Source organism: Crocodylus siamensis, chromosome 10, assembly GCF_052110815.1.
Source record: "Crocodylus siamensis isolate JL-2025a chromosome 10, ASM5211081v1, whole genome shotgun sequence".
NCBI lineage: Eukaryota > Metazoa > Chordata > Crocodylia > Crocodylidae > Crocodylus > Crocodylus siamensis.
Genome location: NC_143404.1, coordinates 61,501,564 through 61,519,966, shown reverse-complemented (window position 1 = coordinate 61,519,966; position 18,403 = coordinate 61,501,564). Strand labels below are relative to the sequence as shown.

The window sequence follows — 18,403 nt, the reverse complement described above, 5'->3', positions numbered from 1 at the left end:
TTAATGCGCTTCCATAACATACGTTCTTTCACCAAGCTAAGCACGCGGCACTCCAGTTTGTTCAAATACAAACTCTCTGGTGTTTCGTAATTTGGGCTTTCAAGCTTTCCTCTTGTTTTACCAGTTGTCTAGTGCTGTTTTGGTGAAGGTCTTTAGACTGTTCCCTTTAAAGTGAATAAAAGGGAATCCTTTTTAGATCGCTTTATTTATCTATTTAACGTAAATAGCCAAAGTCATGTTAGAGATTCCTGAAGAAAGGCGAGATAAAATAGTGACTGTTTTACCAAATGAACCTATTATTTGGCATAATCAACAAGTTTGGAGCCTGATTTGCCCTTTTTTTAATGGATTGCTAATGTTAACTTTTTGATATACTCTGCAAATTGGAGTTTGAAGTTAACAAATTGCTAGGAAGTGTTTTTACAGGGTGCTCTTTATTTGGAGGCAGTTGTTTGGATTGTAATTAAAAATAATCAAATTTCAGTCCTCTATTCATAAATGTACAAGACCCCTTGTGTTACGAAGTCTGCAGGCTGGGTTTCTGCTTGATAGAGAGCTAGGACTTCGCTTGCAAATTCCAGGGTTGTTTTTTCTTCTCTTTTTCTTTCCCCCTGGGTAACAGAGCATAATAGAGGGAAACTACACAAAAAGTAAGAAATGTGAAGAGATCTCCTACTGAGGGGGTGCTCCTTCAGATACAGATCATCAGCATTTACCAGCCATACAAAAACAATATTTTCCCAAACCCTCTGTGCCCTGCTCCACTGCTTACACAGTATAAACTAGGAGCACAGCAAAATGGATCAAAACAACCTATTTCTGATTTTCGGATGGGTTTGACTTGTTTTTGTAAACATTCAGCTTCACCTTTTAATTCTGACTGAATTGTGTTTTGATCCCTGCCATGATAAAGACTGTGCAAATCCCACATGAAATCTCCGTTTAGGCCCTTATATGGTAGGAGGCATTTCCCCTTGCTCATGTATTTGACACTTTAAATTGTCTGCATAATGGCATGTTCATCATGCTGGGGATCTGGTGGAAATTCAAAAGCCCATGATTGCATGTCAGTGTGAACCATTTCCATGCTAGCGTGCACATTTTTTTTTTGTCTCTATATGACCCAAACAGGCACATTCAGAGCACATGAATAGCTGAAACTAAGAACTCTAGGCAGAGATTTTTGTTTGCACGTCCAAAAAAAGGCATAGAAATTTCTTTCTTTCCTTTAGAAAACTTGAAGAAATCCCATTGTACAAATTAAGAATGAAACCTATATTGTGTAAAAAATAAATCCTCAACATTTTAAACTTGGAGAATCTGACTAAATGGAACAGGATTTTTGAGGTCTGAACTCTGCATTCAGTGTTAATTATTGAAGTATATTCTAATAAACTTCTGAAAAAGTAGATTTAACAACTGACATTTTAAAACATTGTTATCCTTGTTAAAACTGGACCAGTTGGAAAAAGTCCCTGGCACATGTACTATATATACAAAATATCTTACTAATTTTTATAATCATATTGATAATTGTTATTGAGTATTTGCTTAAATGTACATGAAAATTCCAGTATTTTGTTAGCCAATTCCTTTAAAAAGCCTTGAGAATTCCCAAGATTAAACTAAAACTAATTTTAATAAATGGCTTTATGCAAGTCTTGAGTCAAAGGAAACATCTGGTCTTGCCTTCTTCATGAGACATATGGTGCATACTACAAAGATGTCATCCATGAAGGGCCATGAATTTGGTTGGCACTGCAAAATTAGATTTACTTGTTAAAAGGGGTGTGGCTGTCCCTTGGACAACAGGCATCCTTGGAAAGAGCATATTGGTTAGAAAAATAATGTGACCTGTCCTTTTGTTACATTGCAAGTGCCAATACTAAGATGCTTATTGGGCCTCTTGTGTGCATGTCTCATTATTTCTGATTTGAAATGGCTTGTAGTGGAGAATGGTCTTTCCCAGATGCTGGCACAGAAAGATCCATACAGATTTTTTCTGCACATGGTAAAGATGAATGGGACAAGATGATGGTCTGCTGTGGAGTTCAATCTTTTTCCTAAGGTCTATTTATTTTTAAATAGCCTGTCTCACTGACACTTTCTCATTAGTAATCCTGTAGGTCATAAATCCTCCTACCAGTGGTCACCTAATATCCCTGGGGCTCACATCAAAAGCATACTAGAGAAATAATGTAAACCAATTTTGAATGGCCTTAAGTGAAATTCATATCTCCAACCAAGTGCTTTTTGTACCAGGGTTTAGGAACTTTTGTGACCATAGGGGAGGAAGGTCTCGGTGCTTCCTTCCTTCTATGGTAGAGTATTCACGGGTGTTTGCTGTTATACCATGAATGACAATATAAGGAAGGAAGCAAGAGATCTTTTTAATGTCCTAATATTATAGACTCTACAGATGGTACACAGTGAGTGATGTTGTTCAGGAGTGCAGTTTTCTCTGCAAATCTCTCAGTGGCATGTCAGAGAGTCTAATCCCCAGTACGCTGCTTGTGCCCCTGGCTGTGAATTCAAAGGCTTCTTTTGCCCAGCATATGCTTTATTTCCTCTACTTAACTAACATTTCACAAGCCCAAAACCCAGGCCTGAGAAGACCTATGAGATATTTTTGAAATGGGCCATGACTGCTTATAATTTGTAACAATAATTACAGCATGTGAGGAAGTCTGCATTTATTAGCAGCAGTGATGAGGCATGTTGTTAAGCACACTGTGTGTCACCAGAGCAGCAGGCTGCCTGGGAGCTTAGAATGGCTTTCATTGTTAATTTGGAGCAGAAACACTGAAGCATATCCTGAGAGGGATGCTAATGAAGGGACTGCCAGTAGTAAAATCCCTGTGACCTTTGGGCTTTTTGCTAATTTCCTTTCCCTCCTCTCCAACGCCCCCCCCCCCCAACACACCCCTTTCTCCTTTCCCCCTAAGCTTGCAACAAGCCCATTAGCCAATGAATTTCAAGGTACAGTAGGAGCGTTGTCAGTCCCGGGGTCCTGCCTGGCATGAACTCCCACAAGACTTTGCCACTTCCATCCAAACCGCGACTAACCAAAGACGCTTTTGTTGAGGTATAGCAGGCAGGCATGTAAAGGCAGAGTTTAAATTAACAGATAATAAATCACTAGTCACCATAAGAAACCAAATCTAGAGCTGGCTAATGCTTTTAAGTTACTAGCCAATTGTTCAATTAATGCTCTATTTAAAAAGAAACTGGTAAAGTGCTTGGCCACTGCGAGAGAATAAATGTTAGCATGCTCCTATTAGAGGCTACCTATGAAATTATTTTTATTGTCAGCACAATATAGCAGTTTAGTGACCTGAAACCCCAGGAGAGAGAACCTAGCACCTCGATTTGTAAAACACAGGCATCTCCTCCTAGGTAGCAGTAGTATGGATCTGCTACTGTGTAGGGACATGACCCATTGTCCTTTTGCATTAGAGTTGTTCTTGACTGCCTCCAAAATGATCTGTTTAAAGTAACTTGTATATAGCTCCCAGCATAGCTTTGTGGACTTCCAGTGTGGGCCAAAGACCCTACTTTTCTGTATGTTTAATTGTAATTTTGCTGGAATATTTACAACTGACATGGTATGTATTGTATCTCTGCAGGAACCGTGAAGGTGAAGAGTTCTAATATCCAAGTAGGGGACCTTGTCATTGTTGAAAAGGTTCGTAGGGATGTGTGTGGGTGTGTCTATGCACATATAGATAATATAAAAGGTTTTGTTTGTGAAGTACTCCTTCACACTCAGTGAAATATGATTCTGAAATACCATGCCACTTGTGTTTTACAGTAGGCTAAATAGTACTGAGCGCTGGATATTAATGATCTTGAATCACCTTTCCTAGTAATATGCTCTTTTCTATAATTTTCTATTGCATTAAATAGTCATGGTAAAGTCTTAACAATGAATCGCTGTATTAGAAGCCTGTGACCTGAATTTCCCACATACCTCTGCATGCCAAGATAAAAGGGCCAAATGGCCCTGCCTCTGTGCATCCAAACAAGTAGGTCAAATTCTTTGCATTTACAAATGCATTTTTTATACTCATAATTGTATTTTTGGACACATGAGGACACAGCTGCCGATACACAGGCTTGCATGTGCCAATATAATATGTTCCTTACTATGTAAGGCACCTCTGAATTTACGAATCATCCAAAATTCTGGCTTTCAATCAGAAAAAAATACAACATCAAATAATGACACAGTCTACAGGGATACAGCTTCTGTATGTTGCATATAATAGCTTTCAATTAATTTTAATTGAATTTGAGTAAATTAATGGATGGGGACCACATTTAGAATAAATGCTTATTTTAAAAAAGTTCTTTTTTCTGAAGGGATACAGTATTATTCCTATATGAAATCTCTCTCCTATAATATTATAGGTATCTGGATTTGAAAGGATGCAGTATGTATTTTGGTCTGTTTTCAAATGACCCTCTTCTGCATTCAGCAACTGCTTCTTTGTTCTGAAGACGGTTTTCACAGACTTGCTTTCTGTCTCTGTGCAATGTCTGTCACTATTTTAATATAGAGAAATCTGCTACAGAGAAACAGCTATCAGAATTTGTGCAACAGAAAGCACATGCATCTGCCTTTCTGCAGTAAAGTTAGTTTTTTAGGCTTTGAAACAAAATCAATCCTGATCACCAGATTGTCGAAGAGCAAAACCTTTTTTTTCTTTCTTTCTTTTTTTTTGAAAGCTGTTATTTTTCTGCCACATCACTACTGAGGATTGTGGGGGTTGCCTGTGTATGCATCGGTGTACACACAATAATGGCCTTTCTTTTCGTAACAGAATCAGCGAGTCCCTGCTGACATGATCTTCCTGAGGACGTCAGAAAAGAATGGTAAACATCTGGAACCAATTGTGAAAATAGCCATTAACCTTTCGCTGGTTATTTAGAAAAAATAATCAGCTGAAAATGCAACCGAAATAGATAAAACTTTTGTGTTAGGAAGACGGACAAATCCAAACACTTTGAGTTGTCTTTTTTTGTGGTGTTCTGATAACTTTTGATGATTAAAGGATATAGGTAGTTGAACCCAAGTTGAGGTGCAGTTAAGGAAACTCACACAATTGCCTGTTTTACATGCAGAGAGGAGAGAAATGGTCAGAACAGCATTCAGTTTTGTCCTAGTGGATCTTAGGATGCTTTGCAAGAGTATAGGTAAATGTTTAACAGAGTTTTTAGAAATCTATATTATGAAGATTCAGAAAATAGTCTGAGTATGTCTTAAGGACATAATGTAGAAGTTTACTGTGTTCTGTAGTACCAAAGAGGTAGACATGCATAGCTTCCATGTTTCAGGAACCATTGCGCCTGTAGTGGGTTATCAAGTGAGCAGCTGCCTACAGCACTATTGTCTTAATTCCTTTTAATTTGTATCCATTGAAATTGTGAAGAAACTTTATGTTGTTAGGGTTGTTATTTCTCACCTGTTATCCAGCACTATCCAAATGTCTGACCTACAGTCATGTATTCTAGTATCTGAAAATGATCTATTTAACTTTTTTCATATTCATGGATTCCTCAACCACTGAAGTATAATATAAAGTCATTTTCCTTCTATTTGATATGAAATAAAATGGAGTCAACAGGAGAGGTTGAAAGATGCCAGCCCCAAAATATACATTGCCAGAGCATTTCTAGGGGAACTAGTAGATGTGGTTCAAACCTCCTCAGAAAGAGAAGAGAATCTAGTTCTTAGTGGGTGCATCTACACAAGACATTTGCTGCACAGTAGACTAATTAACTGTGTAGTAAATATCTTGGTGTCTACACATGTACCCCTGTTAGGCTGGAGTAAACTAATTTACTCATCAGCAGGATAGTAATGGAACAGTAAAAAAAACTCTGCAATACTGCATGTGCAGATGCTGCCCCAGCTGGCTGAGGCATAGGGTGCTTCAGTGTGGAGGCCGCCTGCTGGCTAGCCCTGCACTGGAACCACCCTCATGCCCCTGCCAGCCTCTGCACAGCACATTGAACTGGGGGGAGCAGCCCCGGGCTGGCAGGCCGACCCCCACAACCTCCTGCCAGCTGAAGCTACTCCGCCTTGGCTCAGTGTGCTGCAGTCCCAGGAGCACATCCAAATGGTAGTAAACTCCAGAGTGCACATGTTCAAACAGCACACCCAGGAGCTATAAACTATGGAGCAATAAACTCTGGAGTTTATTGCTTCGCATTAATTGTACATGTAAATGTGCCCAGTGAGTGCCATAGCCAGTGGTGATTGGGCAAAAGGGTTATTCTGAACCAAAAAATCAATTATTTACAGAGTCTAGGAGTGATAAAAACTAGGGGATATCAGTTGCCAAAAACAAACATAGGAGGAATCTCAAGAACCTTTTCTTCCTATGGGAATAGCTATTTAATTACATTTACAGAGAAATTTGGATGAAATGTGCTATACCTAAAAGAACTACCATGGGCACATTTACATAAGACACAAACTATGCAGTAGCCTAATAACACTGTGCAGAAGCACATCACAGGCCGGCCAGTGCTAATACGCTATTGCACAGTATTATTAGGCTACTGCACAACAGCGTCACTAAAAAGGCATTCACTGGTGTTAATACTCGCATTCACATATATTTAGTACTTACTTATACAGTTACTGTGCATATATTTAGTACTTGTATAGCTAAGTACTAAATATATGCGTGGTAACCACTGCACATTAATGAACGTGTAGATGGCACACCCTATGTACCTGAAGTGGAAGTGGGAAGATGATTAACTCATATTGAAAATCCACAGGATCCTGCTTCCTTCGCACTGATCAGCTGGACGGTGAGACAGACTGGAAATTACGTTTGCCAGTTACCTGCACACAGAGATTACCGACAGCTTCTGTAAGCAGCTTTCTAGCAAAATATTTTTTTTATTGACTTGCAAGTTTGAAAGAATAGCTAATCTGCCAAAAGAGGGGGAAATGGTTTTTACAGAAGATGGAATAATAACTAGTTTGGCAGGTTAGGTTGCCAATAATAACGTGCTGCTCCAGACCTGAAAGGTTGCCTGTGAAGCTTCTCTGGGCTTGTCCCTGATACCCACTCTCAAGCCCTTGTTCCTTAGAAGGCCCAAGAAGAGGTGGTGGGGATGAGGCTGGAGCTACCTTATAGACTAACTTCCATTTCTGAATCAGGTCAGTGGCTGAATGGGTTGTTCAGTGCCACCAACATATAGACAGACTCAAAGATGAAGACTTTGAAAAATTATATGTACACTTCATCATCCAAATGGGACTAAAATAATCCACTATCCTCAAAAACACATTGAGATGTTTTGGGTGTATGTTATTTTTATTACCTGGTTCTCGTTTGAAACTAGTTATTGCTTGAGATTTTTGAAAAACCTGAGAAACTAGGTTATAAGGAACAAAAAACAAGCAGTGTTTTTGTTGTGAAGACTACGAAATGGTACTGTATAAAGATGGAGTTGATATGAACTGTATGCCAATTCCTTATCTGAAATATATTTCGTTTGGCTCTCCCATCTATACTTTAAATGCATCCCATGAGACATAATTAAATCTTATAGGTGCACTAACCTCTTGTGCTGTATAAGGTGTTCTCAACATGCTTTGGGAAGTGTTAAAGCTAGTTAGGTTGCTAAAGGGGAATGGCATTTGATTTAAAAAAAATTCTTCAATCACAATTACAGCTTCCCTTCCTCAAGGAGGGGAGACAAGCAGACAGCTTCCTGAAGTTCATTAGGGACTATACCAAACAGATGCAGTTTACTTGACAAATGTTTAGGTGTTGCAATGACAGAAAGCTCTGACAGACTTTGGGAGATGTCGACACTAAGCTTACAGCCTAGCTGTGGCAGCATGGCGCTCAGGGTGGGCTAACTGAACCTCGTTGGCCCACATTGTTGTAATTAGATCTAAGCTATCTTACCTATCTCTCTAATACAACACAGTCACTGCTATGCAGACATGCCTTTGCTGCTGCTTAGCTAATGTCCAAAGTAACACCTTGAAATGGGAGGTGACTAATGGACTTTTCATGGTATAAATGGGGGATATCTACCAATATTTTACCACACAAAGGTCCATTCCCTTGATGATTTTACTTTCTGCTTTTTCATATGCCTTTCTCTACATTAATTGAACTCCATTATATTCCAAGAACACAACTTGGGTATTTCCTTGAAATAGAATATTAGCTTCCACAGCAATCATTGCTTGCCTTCAAGAAAGGAAAGCTTTAATCAGTTGTGCCTCTTCATCATCTGAAGTAAACATATTGCCTCGGTCAACCGCTGTGGCTCTCCCAGTTTCCTAAACTGTAGCTATCGTACGGTTTGTGTTTAAAAAAGAAAGACTCTGAGAACATCTGTTTTACAGCATTCTGCATACAATAAATATGTTTAAATTTAACGTTTAAATATACAAAAACCCTGCATAGAAGTATGAAAGTTCTTTAGCAGTGATGTGAAGATTTTATATCATTCTAGACATTAGCAGGGAAAATGGCTTGCAACATTAGCATGTCTGCCTTCTTGCTTCTGCAGAATTGTTCCCTATTGCACACACTGATGTCTTGACCTGAACATCCAAAGTGATGGGCCTTTCATTGTTTCCAATGGCAGATCATTCCACAGTCTATTAGAAGTATTATACGTTGTCCTAATTATTCAGCCTGATACTTCCCTCCTGATGCACCAACCATCAAGTAACTTCCAACAGTTTCTTTGCTGACACTGCTGTTCTTGAAAAGCTTTTCTAATGATTTTGTTCTTTCTACATCAGAGATTTTTATCATATCATTACTTCAGCTCTTCCATATTAATTTGTTTAAAGAAATGGCTGTCAATTGTAAAGGCTTTAAAAGTATGTATTGAGTTGAACTATCCATCTTTTAACCCTCTGCTACAACATTTCCATTTTGTATAGGACCTTCTTCAAATTCGATCCTACATTTATGCAGAAGAACCTAATATTGACATACACAATTTTGCGGGGACCTTTACCAGAGTAAGTATTGACCAGTCCTTCTTAAGCAGTGTATAGAAGTGTATGCCATACACAGACCTTTTAAATAATTTCTGCCAACTTTCATATTTCTTCTGGAGAAGCACTGACGTGTTGCTATCTCCCATACAAATATGCTAAAGTTAAAAAGTATAATTCATCTATAAAATTTAACAATCCTCCCTTCCTTCTCCTCCCCCCAGCTCTAGAAAAAGAAAATTAAAACTTTATAGCTTGTAGTAGGTTTGGCATAAAAAGACGCAAGCTGTGCAGAGCAGAGGCCCTTATTCAGATGATATTAGCTGTGCTCATTGGTGTCAAGCATGGTGGCTGAATACCAAATTCTCCTAGTAAGAAGAACTTGCTCACTGCACAAGCTGTAAAAGATGAAACAGCTATCCGTTCAAAGCTGCATGAAGGCAGAAAATGTGCTCTCAAATGTCCAAGCTCTGCGTTGGTGGCTCTTCTCCTTCCAGAGTCATGCAACTGGAAATTGTATACATATGCAGCTTGCTGGAGAGTGGTATCTGAGGGATATATATTATACAGAGGGAAAAGTCAGAGCTGCAAAGTTGAGGAAATTTGTAGAACTCTTTGTAGGTGTTCATTTACCCAGCAGTCTAAAGGCAAAGTACTTTAGACTTCATCTCTCAATGCATGAAAAAAACTACACCAAATCTTGCTTACTCATTGATTGACATATCATATTATTTATGACGCTTTCCAAGCATTTTTGAGGGATTTAAATCGGAGGTGAAATTATCCTGATACTTTACTATGAGACACACAGCAAATCATCAAGAATTTTCATGAGTAGATGCTATTGATGGAAAGCATATTCACCGATGGTGTGGTCCTGGGAGCTGTTAATCAACATGGTGCAATAGAAGATGTCATATCATTGTCAAACATTTATAAAAGAAGCCCCTCATTCCATGCCTAACTTGCAGGGGGCTTGAGGTCAGAGGAGGTAAAAGTATAGACTTTTCCATCCTTCCAGCTTGTAGAAATGAGATCCCTGTGTTTATTGTCTAACAAGGCTGATCACACTGCAGGATTTCTCTCTGATTCACATACAGATCTAATAAATTGGTTGAATTATTTTTATTCGTGTGTGTCTGTTGTAGGAGGACAGCGATCCTCCAGTGAATGAAAGCTTAAGCATAGAAAACACCCTCTGGGCCAGCACAGTGATTGCTTCAGGTAAGATGGAAGCTCTTGTAATTTTTTTAGGGAGTATGTTAGCAATTTTTTAAAATCCTTTTGTAATTGGAATAATCATCTCTGTCAGTTGGAGAAATTTGCAGTTGGAATGAAGTTTTCCACTTGTCCGAACACCTCCAGGGAGTTGAGTTGACATCTAATTACCTGTTGGACATTTATAGATGAGAAGGAATCGGAATTCGAGTGGCCTTTGGGCACTTCTCGAGCATCCACTACCAGAATAGCACTTAATTGCTTTCAACATTGACGTTGTAATCTGTAACAGAAATTGTGTCAGATTCTAGTAATAGAAGCTAACATAAAAATGGCCAGGTAAATGCTTCTGCTGACATGTGGTTTTGTAGGGGTTAAAATGGATATATTCTGTGATTAAATGTTGGGATGTCGAGAGCCATGAATGCTTATCAGGAGAAAAGACTTGTCCATTGGATGCTTCAAGAATTTACTAAAAGGTTTCCACAGGAAAGTGGCAGAAGAGATGTGAAATTCAGAGTTTGAAGTGTCTGAGTTTGCAGCTCTTTCATGGTGGTTAGCTATCTGCTAAGAGACATCAAAGACTGCAAAGAAATACAAACTTCAAAAAGTTCTACTTTATAATGGAACTGAGATTGTTTAATTAGCAGAAAAAGATAACTGCTTTTCACTTCTTTAGTGTTTCCATCTAATGCTTCTGCTGATCCTTTTTAAAAATACACTAAAATGTTGTCATAGTGATGCATCCTTTGACATGAAATGTAGATGTCCACACACAATTTGGCAGAGTGCTTTTTTTTTTTTTTTAATAGATCAGTAATTATTAGCTGGTGACTGGCTTCCCACTTTGCAAAGAGCAAATACACATGAGTTTGTGCAGGATAACTGCTATGCCATGCGGCTATACAGTTAGTAATGTGAGTTCCAGTTCAGCCCCTCTTCAAAACATAGATGAGGAAAAATAGGCAGGAAAGCCATTGTTCTAGATCGGTGGTTCTCAACTAAGCTCAAGGCTCCCTGTCATAATTTTTCAGAATTTAGGGACACCCCAGCCGAGAGCCACTGAGGTAGAATCTGGGTTGTGTCGGGTAAATGGGGGGGCAGGGGGCAGATCTGCACCCTACGGGACCCTGCTTTTTCTACCACCTCCCCCTCCCAGCCCCATGGTCTTTACCTGCGGGGCAGTGCTGCTTCACCAGGGACTTGAAAGCTGGTGGCTGACTGAAGCCACATGCACCTGTAGCCCCAGGAGCATGGAAGAAGGGAGGGAAGCATGGAGGATGAGCTGAGCTAAAACATGCAGCACTGTGACCCCATGACTGCCTGTCCACTTGCACGCGTGCATCTGCACACGGCATTCTGCTGGGAGCATGGGGCTGGTACGGGAGCTGCTGTTGGGACAGGGAGCAGCCAGGGGCACTGCTTATCTGGATGCTGGGGTGCCTGGTGCTCGGGGAGAGGAGGAGCAAGCCACAGAGGCTGGGCATCACAGCAGTTTAGAAGGATCTCACGGCACCCGGTTGAGAATTCCTGCTCCAGACACTGTGCCCTCCAGCTTTTTGTTCTGTGAATTCTTTCCTTGTGTACTAGTTGATCCAGCGGGTGGATTCATGCAAACAATACGATACTGTATGTGAAACAGTGCCATATAACTGGGTGCAGCTCCCCCTCATGCATTAAAGCAGTCGTCCAGCATGCCCCATCTTCTGCTGTAGTAGGAGTGAGTGTGCCTCCTCTTGCTGTTTGCTGTCTGATTTGGAGTAGCCTGCCATCTGCTGATCTGAAATGGGTTGATCTTGCCACCTTCTGCCATCTGGCTCAGAGCCTTATTTTGAAAGGAACGCTTCCCAGGCTGTATTTGGAAGCCACCTCTTTTCAACTTGCACTTTAAGTTATTTAGGAATTAATTTGCAGCCTGCTGAAAGCCTAATTAATAACAGGAGTGGGGAAATAAAGCAAATTATTTTAAATTAGTCTAGGTTGGAATAAGACTAAGATTCTCTTTCCAAGAGATGCCCATGCTCGCTCTCAGCCTTTTATCAAGTGATTCACTAGAGTACTGTTGTAGCATAAAAATGTACTAGTAGCCTCCCAGCAGCTCCATCTGTTGCTAAATAAGAGTTAGCCTGATTCGGAACTGGGAATACCTGTTCAGAATCAGTTTTTCTTTTGCTCCGTTTATGATCCAAATACCTGAATGTTATTGCTCTTTGGTTATTATCTACAATTAATAAACTTAATTTGTTAAATGTGTATCTGAACATTAAGCCCATGAATCAGATCCTTTAGGAATGTTCATCTTTCTGGCCGCTTTAAATGAGAGGGGCATTTTCCTTGTCTGTTTGTTTGGGGGCTTGGTTTGTTCTTGTATTGGTTTTTTTTTTGTTTTTTTTTTTTTTACTGTTTTCTCAATGTTGTATATTTTGCCTTTTTCCACTTAGGTACTGTTGTGGGAGTTGTTCTTTACACAGGGAGGGAGCTGCGCAGTGTTATGAATACTTCAAATCCACGAAGTAAGGTACAGTTTAGAAAAAAAAGCAAGAAAAACAACACCCAGTTACCTTGAAAAATAAATATTGAGCTTCTGCCTATTACACAGCAAATGTCTGAGCACTGGCTATGCTGCAGTGGCAGCATCAGCTACATTTTAATTGAAGTTCAGCTTTCAATGTAGGATCATCCTCAAAGCCAGCTCTTTTTCCTTTATTTTCTCAAGACTGCTATACACACCCTTTTTATATCATTATGATTCTGTCTCTCTCTTTTTTTTTTAAATGATAGAATTATCCTCGTATAATCCTTTGCATCCTCAGAGCTATTAAAGGAAAGTTAATTGTACAGGCATTGTATTGGATGTGCTGAATGAAAAACAAGATGCAAGGGAAGTGTGTAATTAGGTCATAAGTGTATTAATTCCACTGCCTGTGGATCACTGGCAAGAACTCGTATAGTGCAGACTGTGACTTTGTTTCTACCTGCTCAAGGGCTTCAGCCAGTCCCCCTAGCTGGTGCCCAGCCAATTGCTTGTCTGAGGGTGTAGGGGCTGAGGGAATGGAGTTGCCCATTAACGGTATATGACATTATGAGCTCTAGCCTTGCTCCTCAGCTTTTTAGAAGAGTTGCTTTCCTCCAAATCCATTTCCAGTTTTGTTTTATCAAGGCGGTGGGCTCCCTAAGGCGTGCAGAGACTTTGCACTGGGCACCAGCTCATGTTGAGTTGCAACAATTAGAACCTGCCTTTTTTTGTCTACCTACCTGGGCCCCTCATATTTTTTAGGGCAGGCAAAAAAAACCCACCCCACCCTGGCCAATCCAAAAGGGAGTAAAAAATTCCTTTCCAATCACAAAAATGTCAGCTAATACAGTGGCACATAGTTAGCCATGTTAGTCTGAGGTCAGGCAGAAGGCAGTGTAGATAATCACCTTATAGACTAACTACAAGTGATAAGGAGCATAAGGTTTTGTGAACTTGAGCTCACTTCATCAAAGCTTATGTTCCCTATATATCTTATTTAGTTAGCTAATACAGGGCATCTATACACATACGGTGAGGCTGCTCTGTCGCACTGTAATTACGGTATGTCAGAGCAGACTCAATTCATTATATCATTATGATTCTGTCTCTCTCTTTTTTTTTTTAATGATAGAATTATCCTAGTATAATCCTTTCCATCCTCAGAGCTATTAAAGGAAAGTTAATTGTACATTGAGTCTGCTGGAACATGGTAATTCCCACACTCCAGCAGACTCCAGTATCATGTGTATCAGCGCCCCATGGTGAAAAGTGATGGCAGGGTGCTTTAACTAATGAGCTTTAGTGAGGTTTAGTTAAAGTGTCCCCACTGCCATTTATCAGTGCAGATACTCCGATACATGTGATGCTCCAGGTGCTTTAAAGCACCACCCACCCACGCCCAGAGCATGTGTATAAATGCCCACAGCAGACCTAAGAAACTAGGTTCAGATTAGAGTGGAGTGGGATCCACTAATTCAGTCTCTTCTCCATGTACACAAGGAGCCAGTGACTTAGCTGAGCCTGACCAGCCTCCCTGCCTGGGAGGGGAGAGACCCTTAAATGACCCCTACATTACCTGCCAGTCCAATGAAAGCACTCCTACTTTAAATTTGCAATAGTTACATAAATATACTTATACAAGCATAGTTCATACCAGTGGAACTACGTTTCCACTGGTGAGTTATGATTTTTCAACTGTATCAGTAGAGTTAAAATAATATAACTGTTTGTGTCTGGACAAGGCTTCATTGTCCCCTAAGTTCTTTGGACGTTAGCAAACCATTCCTGACTACTCAGGTCATTTCACTTCTTGTCAACTGATTGGGTCTGTCGGTACTCTTTTTTTGTTTTGTTTTTTGAAAAATGAGTTTACAGTAGAAAGTGGCAGCAGCAAATGGGTAGTCCTCCTGCAGCTGTAAAATTTTTGCTGCTAAGGATGCAGGATCCTGAATGTTGAGTTAGGGGGAGAATTGCTTTGAAATGCAGAACAGACATTTTTAATTAACAGAAGAAAGTGTCTGGTGATTAACATTTTGAACTACCCGTGGCTTTGAAATGAGCATGCCATCTCACTGTTTTTGGTTTAGGTCTGTGCAGCTTGCTCTGCTGATACCCAAGAACTTTAGAGCTTTCATTTATGGGTTTGGTTGGTTGGGGGTTGTTTTGGTGGGGGGGTTGGCGGGGCGGGGAGTAGTTGTAATAGAGATGCTATCAATATGGGTGTACATGCACTTCAGGCATAGTGACAGCTCCATCCATGAGATCATGGCACTGATAACACCTCTGCCTGTGTTCTAGGAAATGCTGTGTTTTGTCTCGTTTTATTTGCTTAGATTGGGCTATTTGACTTGGAAGTGAACTGCCTGACCAAGATCCTGTTTGGAGCTTTAGTGGTGGTCTCGCTTGTAATGGTGGCTCTCCAGCATTTTGCAGGCCGCTGGTATCTTCAGATCATCCGATTCCTCCTCTTGTTTTCAAACATCATTCCTATTAGGTAAGGAGGTCACTTAACCCTCCCCAGCAAAAGGTTACCTTCGATGCACTTTGCACACTCCTTTAACAAGCACAGGCAGGTAAAATCCTATCCTATGAGGTAACTAAATGGCCTAGCAAGAGTAGAAGCCAAAGGACTGCTCAGACATCAGATACAGACCGGGTTCTGCCATTTTTAGATCTGTCTATGCGCACTAAACTTTTCCACAATTACAGGTTTAAATTTATTTCTGATCACTTGGACTGGTTTATGCGCATACCTGGCCTGGATGTTTATGCTCTGTCGTACTGACTGAATTTTGGCAGCTCACTTGCAACCAAGCAAGAACCTGTTTAGTTTCCCTCGCTTCAGCAGTGTTTAAATGGAACTAGTCACAGACAAGCCTTTCTTACGGCAGGCATTTTTAATATAGGAGGACTGCCCTTTTACTACAGCCACTTCATATGGCAGCTCATGGTGGTGATGTCATTCAAAAGTTTAGAGAAAAGTCTGCATTTCTCTCAGAGCCATTTATCAAAATAAGCTGGGTTTTTTTCCCTTCTCTGCACAGTTTACGTGTAAACCTGGACATGGGGAAAATAGTCTATAGCTGGGTGATCCGTAGAGATTCCAAAATTCCTGGGACCGTGGTTCGATCCAGCACTATTCCAGAGCAACTCGGAAGGATCTCCTATTTACTTACAGACAAAACAGGTATGCAGGTAGATGAATTAGCAGGAATGAATGTTTTTTCTCTCTTACTGATCTGTTGTGGTTTTCCTTACCCTCTATTAATCTTTAGCCTCTGTTCTCTGTCTGATGAGTAGATGATGGAATAATTTTGGTTCTTTAAAAAGTGCTTGTTTAAATGGTCATCAGCAGCATAATAGTGAATATGCTTAAAAGTAAGACCTTGTGAACAGAAACCAGCCATCATTCCAACAGCTACTATCTCAAACTGTGCAGCTCTGGCTGAGGAACACAAAATTTCAGTGTGAAATCCTGGCCTCACTGGAGTCAAAAGCAAAGCTCCTATTGGCTTTGACAGGGCCAAGATTTCACTTTGCTTGTGTGGAGCTGAATGGCACTTGGTGAGTAATCTCATTCATTTTAATCGAGTGCTTGCCAGGTACCCTTCTTCTCCTTGTGGGAATCTAGTTGCAAGTATTGTCTTTTTCTCTAGCTCCAGACTGCACTAAGAGTCTATTATAGCACCCAGGTCAGCTTTTGTGCTCAATAGAAATTGGTCACTCTATTGCGTCCTTTCTCCTTTTAGTTGGGAAGGCTTTCAGAGAGAAAAGATCAGCCAATGCTCAGACATGGCCTATAGTGTTGTTTCTGTTACAGGAACTCTCACGCAGAATGAGATGGTTTTCAAACGACTTCACCTTGGAACAGTAGCTTATGGTCTGGACTCTATGGATGAAGTACAGAGCCATATATTTAGCATATATACACAGGTAAATTCAAGTCAGATTACTGAATTATTTGTTCACAAAACAGTGAATAGAGTTGTTTATCAACTAGTGTGAAGGGGATTCTGGGAATGTGACCCTAATTTTCTGAAAAACTTGCAAGTAATTAATGGCCTAATACATTTTTAAAAAAAATTGGGAATTTGGATGTCCATACTATCTTATGTACATTTGATCCATACCAAGTATCTTTTCTAAACACTGTTTACAGGTCTGAAATGCCTTCCACAGCATTTTTGTATTATTATTTAGAACTGTTTAATCATAGCTAAAGATACTGTGACATGATCAGTATGTAAAACTACATTGTCTTACAATATGCCACACAGCTTTTCTTTTCTTCCTCCTCATAAATTTGCTAAATGAATTCAAGGACTATAGGATTTATTCCTTAGCTTCCTGTCATGTGAAGGTGATCATGTCTTATGCCCATGTGTATTCTGAAGAGAGCGTCCAAAAATTATAAACACCAATCTGTGAAATACAACTATATATATTCCACTTCCCTAGATCTGAGATGCTGTACAAAGCTTTGAAAGTGAAAAAAGCCAAAAAAAACCCCCCCAACTGCACCCCAAAAAAAACAACCCCCCCAATAATTTCGAAAATCAAAAAAACAAATAGTCAGGGGGTGGGGGGAGAGAGAGAAATCCCCTTTGCAGTATAATATTATGATCTTTAAATTGCTACATGAAATTGGTTTGCATTTTGAGCTCTTTTACCTATCAGAAGATGTTCTTTCTACTAAAATGGAAACTTTCCAGTAAAATTGGGCTTAAGTAAGGTAGTTCTCATGACAAGAAACTTGAAAATGAAAGTGTTTTTTTCAGATGAGAAAATGGTAGTGAGGGGCAGGGAAAGAAGGGCTCTTTTCTAAACTTGGTGAAAATGCAAAAAGACCATTTGTTCCACTAGGGAGTGTTTTCAAATTCAGTAAAAATGTATTTTACCAAAGTTTAAATAACTGAAGTCACTTTTAATGGTGATGAGAGTTTGATATTTCTCTTGGCTTCCAATGGATTTTTCAGATGTTCATACCAAATATTTAAGTTCTCCTTTCTAATAAAATGCAGAATGGGTTTCTCTTCCTCTAGCCCAATACACTGCTAAGTTTGGTGGGGAAATAGTTTGGTCATTAGGAAGCTGTCAGTAGCTAATGAACTAGGTTGCTTTTATATTAATGCTGTTTTAAAGATTTAAAGAAGAATAGTAAAGTGATCATCAATAAAGCATTACTCTTTTTTTTAATTGCTATTAATAAGATTTCTTTCCAGCCATCAGAATGTCCTGCAATTAGAAATACCTTTGCAGTGAGTTATTAATTAAGAACAGAAGTCTCTGTCTTTACTGACTGCTGGCTATTCCCATTTGTAAAATGCAACCCTGCAGACATATTCTGTGGAGTCTGGCAACAGATTAGTGGGCCTGTGTACATCAAGGTCTTAATGTCAACCACCTCTATTTCTTATTGGTTATGGAATTACTTTGCATGTGGCAGAAGTATTTTCCATATGGCTTGTATTTCTCCTGCCTCCTTCCCCCCCGCAGCCAAATACCCACTGCAGCCAACTGATACCTTCCTTGCACATTGTATTTGCTTTCATTTTGCCTTGAAACAGGGGTCAGCACCCTACAGCCTGTAGGATGGATCTGGCTCAGGGAACCACTGGATCCAGCCCACAGACATGGGGCTTCGGCTGCAGACACTCTCCCCATGCTGTTGCAGGGAA

At 39.9% G+C, this 18,403-nt stretch overlaps 1 protein-coding gene across 2 annotated transcripts in view; it reads left to right on the top strand.

Annotated features, from left to right (window-relative positions):
* ATP9A (ATPase phospholipid transporting 9A) overlaps positions 1–18,403 on the top strand; it is a 96,640-nt gene that overhangs the window by 35,805 nt on the left and 42,432 nt on the right. For both annotated transcript variants that reach the window (XM_090064209.1, XM_090064208.1), the window contains exons 5-13: positions 3,627–3,685; positions 4,824–4,875; positions 6,793–6,887; positions 8,936–9,016; positions 10,141–10,216; positions 12,652–12,728; positions 15,059–15,219; positions 15,770–15,912; positions 16,546–16,658. In XM_090064209.1, coding sequence (XP_089920335.1) covers positions 3,627–3,685; positions 4,824–4,875; positions 6,793–6,887; positions 8,936–9,016; positions 10,141–10,216; positions 12,652–12,728; positions 15,059–15,219; positions 15,770–15,912; positions 16,546–16,658 — 857 coding nt within the window. The remainder of the gene's footprint in view (positions 1–3,626; positions 3,686–4,823; positions 4,876–6,792; positions 6,888–8,935; positions 9,017–10,140; positions 10,217–12,651; positions 12,729–15,058; positions 15,220–15,769; positions 15,913–16,545; positions 16,659–18,403) is intronic.